Source organism: Cheilinus undulatus, linkage group 12, assembly GCF_018320785.1.
Source record: "Cheilinus undulatus linkage group 12, ASM1832078v1, whole genome shotgun sequence".
NCBI classification, from domain to species: Eukaryota; Metazoa; Chordata; class Actinopteri; order Labriformes; family Labridae; genus Cheilinus; species Cheilinus undulatus.
In genome coordinates this window covers 37,945,345-37,956,469 of record NC_054876.1, presented here as the reverse complement: position 1 = coordinate 37,956,469, position 11,125 = coordinate 37,945,345, and the positions used below count along the sequence as shown (strand labels likewise).

General features: G+C 39.1%; 1 protein-coding gene across 1 annotated transcript; it reads left to right on the top strand.

The window, feature by feature from the left end:
* Nucleotides 1–463: 463 nt before the first annotated feature.
* gucy2d (guanylate cyclase 2D, retinal) lies at nucleotides 464–10,690 on the top strand. Its single transcript, XM_041801229.1, has 18 exons — nucleotides 464–1,313; nucleotides 1,438–1,739; nucleotides 1,824–2,196; nucleotides 2,294–2,378; nucleotides 2,468–2,573; nucleotides 2,687–2,806; nucleotides 2,919–2,999; nucleotides 3,405–3,581; nucleotides 3,664–3,820; nucleotides 3,911–4,060; nucleotides 4,814–4,962; nucleotides 5,066–5,229; nucleotides 6,747–6,939; nucleotides 8,347–8,521; nucleotides 9,106–9,204; nucleotides 10,152–10,246; nucleotides 10,330–10,412; nucleotides 10,606–10,690. Exons 1-18 carry the CDS (start codon nucleotides 464–466, stop codon nucleotides 10,688–10,690), a joined length of 3,444 nt encoding a protein of 1,147 aa, XP_041657163.1.
* The last annotated feature ends 435 nt before the right edge of the window (nucleotides 10,691–11,125 follow it).

Below are 11,125 nucleotides of genomic sequence, written 5' to 3'. Positions count from 1 at the left end.
CTTGAAAGCAAATACTTTAGGTTTTGGTTGTTTTCATTCTTACCCCAGCCCACAACTTTGTCCTGTTCATTAACATCTGAATATTCAGTGTCAATCAGACTCTCGCTCTGCATAGAGAAATTTCAGCAGCTTTGTGGCAAACTACTTGTGAACACAGCTCCTCTCCAAAGCCACAGAACCTGAACAGGCAGTGTATTCTGTCACATTTTAAACTCTAAGAAACAAAAAGTGACAAATCAATATTTTCACACTAAACATTTTCTAATTAATTTCTCCTTTCTGTCTCCTTTCCTTGAGGCAGTGATGGCTTGGGGTCGTCTTATCACCTGTCCAGCTTTGGACTAGAGGATTGCTAAGTGCCAAGAGTGCCACCCACAGAGGCACAGCCCCTGTCACACTAATCACCATAAACTCTCCACTCCTCTTCTGTGTCTAACACATCAGAATAGTTGTGTGTGAGAAAATGGCCAGTCACCGAGACCCTCGATTTCTGCACAACCTGTCCTACCACCCACGATGGCAACACAACTCAATAAAAGTGAAAAGAAAAAGGCATATGCGGACAGTGGCTTCAAATATTTGCAATGATTATAGTCAGTTTAAATCTTTAGAATCTTTGTCATCAAAACCACAGCTGCCATGTTCCCCTGCGCAACACTCCAGAAGCTTCCGGTGGACCACATTTCTTCTTTCCTTATTCGTGGTTTTAATATTTCCCTGTCAAGCCTGGGCTGCCACTTTCAAGATTGCCCTGGTTGGACCCTGGACGTGTGACCTCTTATACTCCAGAGCCCTTCCTGACCTTGCAGCAAGGCTTGCCACTGCTCGCATGAACAAGGACCCCTACCTCAACAAAGGCTATTGGTACGACTACACGCTGATCACTGAGGACTGCAAGTCATCCCGTGCACTCGCTCGCTTTGCAGAGCTGGAAGGTTATGGTGCTGCTGTCCTGGGCCCTGCCAACCCGGGCTACTGCAGCTCAGCTGCTCTGTATGCAAAAGAATGGGATGTGGGGATTCTTTCTTGGGGTTGTCTGAATCCCAACATGGATCAAGGAGACATGTATCCCACCTTCCTGCGGCCGGTGCCATTGTCCTCACATGTACTCTTCTCTGTGTTGCGGTACTTCCGATGGGCTCATGTGGCCATAATCTCCGAGGAAACAGACATATGGGAAGCCACCGGACAGGAGCTTGCCTCGTCACTGAGGGCCCTTGGCCTGCCTGTCAACCCTGTGGTTACAATGGAGGATGATAAAGACGGGCCTCAAAGAGCCCTCACAAAAGTCAGGGATGCAGACCGGGTCAGAGGTAAATCCGAGATGCAAACACCTCAGAGAGAAAACAGAGAAATAACTGCATGACATTAAAACAATCTTTAAACTGTTGGAATTTAAATCAGGTAAATGATTTTATCTTAAACCTCTCTCAACAGTGATCATCATGTGCATGCCTTCTGTCCTACTTGGTGGACAAACCCAGTACCAACTACTGACAACAGCCTTGGCAATGCGTATGATCGACCGTGGCTACGTCTTCATTCCTTATGATACTCTCCTTTATGCACTACCCTACAAAGATGCACCCTACTACATGCTGGGCAATGACACCAAGCTGAGGAAAGCCTATGACGGAGTCCTTACCATTACTATGGACTCTGGAGAGCGCAATTTCTATGAGGCCTTCCGAGATGCCCAGGACAGCTATGAAATTCGTACAAGCACCTCGCCAGAGCAAGTAAGGTTTCCCATGAGTGATGTCAGAAATCTTGAACTCAGATGAAAACACCCTTTCTCAAACTCTTCATTTTTTATCCATCAGGTTTCCCCCTTCTTTGGCTCAATCTACAACATGATGTACTATACAGGAATGGCGGCTGAGCAAGCCCGTGCAAGTGGAGGCCGTTGGGTAACTGGGACCATACTTGGTGAAAGCAAGGGCGAGTTTCAATTTCAAGGCTTCAACCAGCCTGTGAGGTCAGGCCAGTATGGTGAAGGCATGCAGGTTGACTATGTTGTGCTGGACTACAGCGGAATGGGTCCCCTTCTCTACTCCACTCATATATTGAAGTCCATGCACACAAACGGAGGGATGGGCAGTTTGAAATACCTCAGTCGTTCGATCCATTTTGCAGGTAGCACGCCCTACACTGACTCTGGATGCTGGTTTAGCCCGTACTTTGCCTGTACTGGAGGTAAGCCCACAATTTTTGTCATCACATAAAAAACAAACACATGCTGTAGAGGGTTTATTCAGTTAATTAAAACTGTGTTGTTTTTTCACTCTCCAAGGCATGGATTCAGTCACTCTTTTCTTCCTTTTCCTGATATTTGTCGCACTGGCTGGATGTCTAATCAACCTCTTTTTACGCTTTAAGTAAGTTCAATAAAGTATCAAGGAAACTCATCAACACAGTTATGTGAGATATTTAATAAATAACTATGACTTTCTTTGTGTCTGTTCAGGAGAATGGGAAGAGTTGGATTTAGCTTTGGAGGTAGTAATGGATCATCAAAGGTAGTCCTGACACTTGATGACCTAGTCTTCATTAACACTCAAGTCAGCAAACGGGTCAGTTCTCAGCAGAATCTGAAAAAATATTTGTGGTGTGCCTGTTTTAGATTTTTCTGTGATTGAATCCAGTAATCTGATGTATCCTCTTTGAACTGTGTTTGTGTAAGCAGAAGCTCAATGATGAGAGTATCATGAAAAGCCAGCTTGATATGAAGACACCACACCACTCAGTGTCTGGTCGCAGCTACTTGGCCTCCACACCTGACAGCTCAAATGTTGCCGTATTTGAGGTGAGACCAGTCTGTCCTGACACCTTTAGTTTTCTTATGTTCTCCATTTTGGTGCCTGTATGCTCAAATGTATTGGTTTCTCAAAGACAGTGTTGTTCAATGTGCATTCTAGGGGGACTGGGTTTGGTTGAAGAAATGCCCCACTGGATCTGTGTCATCTGTCAACAGCAGTACTGAGTATGTCTTTGTCAAGGTAGGTGAATGCTCGGGCATATTGCTAGTTTAAAAATCATTCTTCACTTGTAATTTATATTCAAATTTAAAGAACTGGAAAATCTCTTAACAGTACAGAATCTGATTAGTAATCTTCTGGAAGTTAAAACAATTATCAGTTGATTCAGGGAGCCAAGCTGACTTTATTCTCAGTATCTTTAAGACAAGTCCTACAACAGTTCTCAGATTTAGAGGTCACAATGGACTGAATCCCACTTTAGACAAATTCTGCTGATGCTTTCTTCATCAGCTGATTGAATCCAAGCCTAATAGAAGCTTGACTTCTTGTCCGTGTAAAACATTCGTCTTGGGATCAAGGACTCTCTCTATCATCTTCTTGTAAACATGATTCACAGTCTCTATGTTTCTATTGTCTTCCAATCAGCTGAGAGACATGAGGCATGAAAACCTCAACCTGTTCCTGGGACTGTTCTTTGACTCTGGGATCTTTGGTCTTGTGACTGAGCATTGCACCAGAGGCAGCTTGGAGGATCTGCTCAACAACGACGAAGTGCGTCTGGACTGGATGTTCAAGTCTTCCCTGTTAATGGATCTGATACGAGTAAGGGAGACAAAATATTGGTTTCAAATCTTCATTTTTGTGTTCAATCATCACTCAAATCTTGTCCAAAAACTGTCCTCAGGGAATGAAGTACCTTCACCATCGTGACATCATCCATGGACGCCTCAAATCACGAAACTGTGTGGTAGATGGTCGCTTTGTATTGAAGGTGACAGATTATGGGTTTAATGAAATATTGATCGCCCAAAGCATTGACAACGATGAGGAAAAACCAGAAAGTGAGTTCATAAGCATCCACATAATTAGTTCTTGAGTTTGCTTGTACATTTCAACTGTTTTGTAATCATTGTGCTTTTGTCTCAATAAAGATCTGCTTTGGACGGCTCCTGAGCTGCTGCGAAGTACTAGCTTGAGGCGGCGAGGCACTTTCTTAGGAGATGTCTACAGCTTTGCCATTGTCTCGCAGGAAGTCATCGCACGCTCTGCACCCTTCTGCATGCTGGACATGCCTCCCAAGGGTAAATGTCAAGGCACAAGTGACCCTAAAACAGCAGTATGCAAAGACAGACATCAACCTGTAGATCCCGATCTACTGGTAGATCTTTGGGACATTACAAGTAGATCTTTAATAATAGATGTGCAGGTCTAACTCAACTGGTTTTCTGTTGCCGCTCTAGTCTTGAGTATGACAAAGGTAAGACTTTGCCATACACTGCTCCAGTCTTACAATGATGTCTGATTCTAAAGAATTTTTGAAATGTTCATGAGGTTTACTTGGCTACAGTAGATGTTAAAAGCATTTTTATTACTTTTATATACATACATTTAAATCTTTATTGAGATTAGGAAAAATCCTATGATTTTGTGTTTCTTTCTTTCTTTCCCCTTTATCACTTTGAGAGATCAAAAACTGTATCTATGAACTTGAATAGGTAAAACTGAACAACATCTATTGAAAGTAAATAGTAGTAAATTTTCCCATTGAATTTTGGTTGCTTTTCTTTTTTAATATCATAGGGAATCTTTGCTAAAAATAGCTAGTGACCACTGAATTATACAATATTCTATGCAATGAATACCATAAATATAATTATTGTTCTTTTCTACTCAATATGCACAAGAACTGTTCAAGCAGAGTTAAAGTAAATTCTAAATATCTGAGTTATTAATTTAAAAATGCACTTTAAAAGTTTATTTTCTATGTGTGCCGAAAATCCTTGTAATCTTGTCTGGTGCAAATAAATATATACTTTTGTTTGTGTTCTTGGCAGAGATAATCAACAAGGTCAAAGACCCTCCTCCTTTGTGTCGGCCAATTCTGTCAGTGGATGAGGCACCGCTAGATGTGATTCAAGTTTTGAAACAGGCCTGGAGTGAAGAGCCTGAGAAGAGGCCAACCTTTGAGGAGATCTTCAAGCAGGTAAAAGCCATGCTCCTTGTCAGAACCCACTTCTATGTAGCTCTGTACAAGAAAAATAGAAAGCTGGAGATAACATCCCTGTTTCCTCCTTTTCATGTGACAGTTTAAGAGCATCACCAAGGGAAAGAAGACCAACATCATTGACTCTATGCTGCGCATGTTGGAGCAGTACTCCTCCAACTTGGAGGATCTGATCAGAGAGCGGACAGAGGAACTGGAGGTGGAAAGACAAAAGACTGACAAACTGGTGGCTCAGATGTTGCCAAAGTGAGTGATCAGCAACCTCAGATAACACAGGAAAGACCATGAAATGATCATGTAACACCAGCCATTGTGGGCCTGGCAAGAATTAGCTCTATACAGCTACTACAACAGAATATGATCCTCAATTTATGCTATGTTTACCATTACCAAAACCACATCCCTGAAGATGGTACAGATTTAAAACTTGGTCTGGTTTGGTGGCTGATCCCTAAATAATAAAAGTGCTTTAAGGTCATCTTTAGAGATAGAATTCACAATTTAAATTTTCATCCACTACAAAATTGCTGAATAAAGACAAGATAGTAATGGAAATGTAGCATTCATCTCCTGAGTAAAACACTGCTAAGCAGATGAAATAATAGAAAGCTGTTTGCATATTATTTTGAACAAGACATACTTTGTCAATCCATAAGGAGAAATTAAACATTTCCCTCTGTTATTAAGTTATACACAAAAAGGCCAGGACAGTCGACACGCAGATGTGAGTGAGGGGCTGCTCCAAAAATAGCCCTTGTACTGTTGAAGATTCTTGCTTAAGAGGATTTCTAGAGAGCTAAATTTTATACTTGGGTTTATGTTTATATATTTTTGTCACTATTTTTGAACCAGTAACCCTACGATTCCCTACCAGAATTCGAAAGACTGAGAAAAAGCATTCTGCCCTTGTCTCCAAAAAGTATGTCAGACTGTTTTAAGTCTGACACATCAGTAGAGACACATATTTCAATTTTTGCTACTACAAAATTGCTGTAGTTTTGCTGGATTCAGAAATTGTGGAAATAGGTACAAGAAATTATGTGGATATGATCAAATTTTTCCAAAAAGTTTTGTTTCCTCATTCTAATTGTTTAAATCATTCTTTGTTTATCTCTGACATACCCAAAAGAAAAGAAAAAAAAAAACATTTCACAGCATGTGCAACATAATCTTGACAGTCAATGCATCACAAATTCAGCATTTGGGAAAAGCACAAATTAAGTGTTGAGAAGGGCAGAATGACAAAAGCTTATCTAGTTTATCTCCCACCTACCTATTCGATTGTTGTGTTTTGTATTGATCTATTAAGACTTGTTTGTTTTTTAATTCATGCATTTAATTTATTACATAAATTAACTATGGATACTGATATTTAGGCTTCATCAAAGTGCAAAGTCTAGGAAATGAGTCAGTGCTGTTTGGGCTGCATTTAAACTTAACCAAGGCCTATGAATGTAGATAATGCAGCCCTTAAAATAAAATAAAAAAAAACATTCAAATGTAATGACAGTGCCATACAAGCACACTTTGTCAGTCTGTTTCTATTTAAATGTGTTAGAGCATGAGGAATTAGTTTTGTAGTCATCAAGCCTCCGAAAATAGTTTTACAATGCTGCATTTTGCCAAACATTAAACCATACTGTATGCTTTCAGTGGTCACTGTTTGCTATAATCAATATTACCAGTTTGGTGAACCTTGCACTACATTACATTTACTGTCTGTGTGCTGAAAATAGCATCTTCCACTCATCCTCTACCAACAGGTCTGTGGCTCAGGCACTGAAGACAGGCAAGCCAGTCAAACCTGAGCACTTTGATGGGGTAACACTATACTTCAGTGACATTGTGGGCTTCACCACCATCTCAGCTCTCAGTGAGCCCATTGAGGTGGTCGACCTACTCAATGACCTGTACACACTTTTTGATGCCATCATTGGATTGCATGATGTATACAAGGTGAGTGTTGCCCATAGTTATACACTATTCATTGTATTTGGTGTCTTTGGTATGTGTGGTTTCAGGTTTTTTCAAAATCATAATAACTTATGATTTCGCCAAAACTCACAACTATGGATGCTGGTTTGGCTCAGTGGGTAGCGCAGGCACCCAAAAACAGAGGCTGTAGTCCTCAACACACAAGAGATAAAATATCGAAATTTGGTACCAACACATCCAATGCCTACTGTATAGAATTACAAGACAGATTTTGGTGCTTCATTTTGGTACCTTGCCACCCCAACATGATACCCTCATACTTTTTTCTCTTAAAAATATTGATTCAGGCACAGTTTAGGCCTTTAAAAAGTATCAACTTATCAGAAAATAACTCAAGCAATAACCTTCCCTAAAATGCACTGGTTGTGGGATCGAGTCCCGTGACCAGTGCAAAAAAAATAATGCACGTAGCTATGTGCTTCTTTTTTAACTGCATGTTTTACTGTCCCTTTTAGTACACATTGTCTAGCTGCTGTGACATCTCCCTGCAGCAACAGTGATTTAAAACAAGTTCAGTCGCTCCTAAATGTCTCATTTAATTGAAAAAATAAAATAAAATATCCTCACAGACAACTCAGTGGACAAGTCAAAAATTATCTGCAAGTTTATGTTATAATATTTGATCAACCCAAAGTTTTAGTTTTTTTTTTTTTTTTTGCTTTTAAAAAAAAAGCAGGGCTGCATCCACACATGATGTATTACTCTCAGTTTTACAAAGTACAAAATCCAACATGACACCAGAACATTTTTAAAAGCAAAATAATGGAATAAACTTCCAATCCCATCATAAGTCCCAGATGACTTTTGTCTTGTCCACTGAGCTGTATTTGTTTTTTTATAGTGGAATACAGCATTAGGGAGCTGTGGGGTGCTGATTGTTTTGCGATTAAATCATTAATGCTGACAGCCTTAATGTTCAAATATTAATATGATAAGATACACTACAATATGACACAAGATGGAATCAGATAAAGTACAATATAACACAATAACAAATGATGCATTATAATACGGTTTAAAACATTATATTATGATATGATACAATATGATATATGGCATACAATATTATGCAATAGATAACACACATAAACGTGTAATATAACACAAAATACAAAACTATAAGTAAGGATACCATACAGTACCATACTATACCATATCATGCTGTACAGTCTGAAATGATACAGTACAGCATGACATGACATGGGATATTTTATTTTTTGATACAGTAATGTGCTGTTATACACTCAATCAAATGGGATTCCAACAGAAGACTTCCAACCTAATTTCATGTATTTTTAAAAGCATTCATAACAAACTTTTAAACTCATCACACTGTCTGATTTAACCTTCCATATTTCTGATCTTTAGGTGGAAACTATTGGAGATGCCTACATGGTAGCCTCAGGAGTCCCTGTAAGAAACAGTAACCGTCACGCAGCTGAGATGGCCAACATGTCTCTCGACATCCTCCACTGCATCGGGACCTTCAAGATGAGGCACATGCCTGAACTAAAAGTCAGAATCCGTATTGGCCTTCACTCGGGTAAGCAAAACCCCCATCTGTGCTGTGATGTGATCAACTCTGTTTAAGCCAATATGAAAAATATAGTCATAAAGCACATGAGCAATGAGTTACACACCATATAGCTCCGTTTAAGACTACATAAAACTTGGTGTGTTGCAGTTGAATTAGAATACAGGAACCCAAGCTCCTCAGGCAGAGGGATATTTTTACCTCCTTTATCCTCGTCTGGAACTTATTCCTGGAACAGTGAAACGCTATCCACTTAGAGTGCTGTCATCCTATTAACACAATGTATAGCTTGAATTTCTGACTCTCTTCTATCATTTTTTAGTTGAAATCAGCTAAAGTAGTTTGAAGTAGCTTAGTTTAAGGTACCTGAGGAAACAATTGTCATTGGACTGCAGTCCTTAAAGAATTTAATCCAATGAAAAACGATTATCAATAAAGATTATAATAAAAACTGAGTATTTTGATTGTGTCCATTTTATACACAAAAAGTCCATTAATTATTTTTTTTGTTCTTGCCAAGCAGATTTGTCATAATCAAAACTCAATTAACCTCTGTGTATATCTGTGTATGCTCTTGCACACTATGACTGCAGGCCCAGTGGTAGCAGGAGTGGTCGGTCTTACAATGCCAAGGTACTGTCTGTTTGGAGACACTGTCAACACAGCATCTCGAATGGAGTCCACAGGGTTGCGTGAGTGTCTCATATATTGTTCTATAGACAGTATTCTTCCTTTTTTATCAATTTTTGACACAGCCGTTGGGAGGTCAGGTGTAGTTAGTGTGCATGCTGCTTGAGGCTAAACAGGGCTTTAGGTGCACAGTCCTCACTAATCCTTTAAGGCTATCAGCCGAGTTAGAGGCCAATTTGAAGTTTCAGTCAAATGTCGTCAATGACCAAGTTTGCCTCAGGTTCTCTGCATGCTGCTCAAATCAAGAATAAAGTCAAGAATCAAACATCAATTATACTTTATGATTTGAGTAAAATACTCCAGAGAGCTACCAACAGAACATACTGTAAATGGTAAGAAAAAAATTGCATGTACAAGTGCTATCATACAAGACATAATGGAAATAGATGAAAGGCAGCATGGAAAAAAAATATGAAAGCTTCAAAAATTGGTTCAAAATTGACAAAATCTAACAGTATTGTTTTGATAAAAGGATAAAGTGTGAAAAAAAGTTAATATATATTCTTACACTACTTCTAAGAATACCTTTTCATCACAGGCATCACAAAAAGAAGATACTAAATATCCTTCTGTTTATTTATTTTTTTCATCAGGCTGCATATTAGATAAATGATAGGATACAAAGACATATAGAATGGGAAATGATAAAATGTAAAAGAATTTTGGACTAGAATATCCGGCTCAGGAGTCCATGTTTTCATGTTCATACCAGTCAATAGTATAATCAGTTTAATATTTATATTCTAAATCACATCCTTCTTATGATTACTACTGTAAGAACTAAGACGTCATGAGTATTCTGCTACCACCCAGTGGCACAACTCAGAAATGACAGCAGGCCATCTGCTGTTCTAAATATTACAGATCATTTCCAGGTGAATAACTGACGCAGACTTTACCTACTCCTGTAATCAATCTGATTGATTATTTTCTTTGTTTGCTATCTCAGCTTACAGAATCCATGTCAACCAAAGCACAGTTGATATCCTGAATAGCCTGAAGTTGGGATACAAAATTCAAGTCAGAGGCATGACGGAGTTAAAGGTAAAGGAAACATGCAAAAAGTACAATCAAATTTGCTCACATTAACAGCCTCAGATTAATATCTGATGTCTGTTTATTTCTAGGGCAAAGGTGTTGAGAACACCTACTGGTTGGTTGGGAGGGATGATTTCAACAAGCCTCTGCCTATTCCTCCAGACCTTCAAGGGTAAGATACTATTTTGTTTCCTCTCCTCATAAGCAGCTATTTGTTTAATCTGATATGCTCTGTCCACAAAATATACAATTTAAGATTACACAGCAGTCCAATGTAATTAAATGACCCATTCTTGTAGATTGCATGTTACACTTGCCCTGTATCTGAAGCAAGATATTTAAAAAGCTGTTTTTTCCAAACACAGGGGAAGCAATCATGGTATCAGTTTAGAAGAGATACCTCCTGATAGAAGACAGAAATTCCTGGACCGACAGAAGAAGATGGGCTAGCAGGTTTTCACCTCCTAAATGCTAAAATGAACACTGAGATTTTTCTGAAAAGAACACACAAGAGGGGCACATAAATGCGGAGTCGATATCTGACTGAAGAGTACTTTAACTTGGCTATGTTCAAAATGAAATCCAGCAGCAGCAAAATCACATTTTTGGATATGTTGCAATCATTTCTGCACTAAAATAATCTTTCTTGGGGATTATCATTCTCTTCACTCAGTGTGTCAGCAGATCAATGCTGCTGTAAACCCTCAGAAGCTCCGGGATACAGAAATAAGCCAGATAGAGAAAACTCCCCTTGTTGAATTTGTTCAATTTTTGTCTTACACTAAAAAAGATGTTGATTCAGAGGACAGCAATGGCCTAACAAGGAGTGACTGTGATCAATGTGTCTACAAAAATGAAACCAGATCATTTTATATGTCATGTACT

What these genes read in the sequence shown, in the direction of transcription:
- gucy2d (XM_041801229.1), top strand. Translation starts at nt 464, where the DNA reads ATGGCCAGTCACCGAGACCCTCGATTTCTGCACAACCTGTCCTACCAC. An exon ending in CTGAGTATGTCTTTGTCAAG is followed by an intron (nt 3,000 to 3,404) that starts GTAGGTGAATGC and finishes TCTTCCAATCAG; the next exon opens with CTGAGAGACATGAGGCATGA. An exon ending in GTGGCTCAGATGTTGCCAAA is followed by an intron (nt 5,230 to 6,746) that starts GTGAGTGATCAG and finishes CTCTACCAACAG; the next exon opens with GTCTGTGGCTCAGGCACTGA.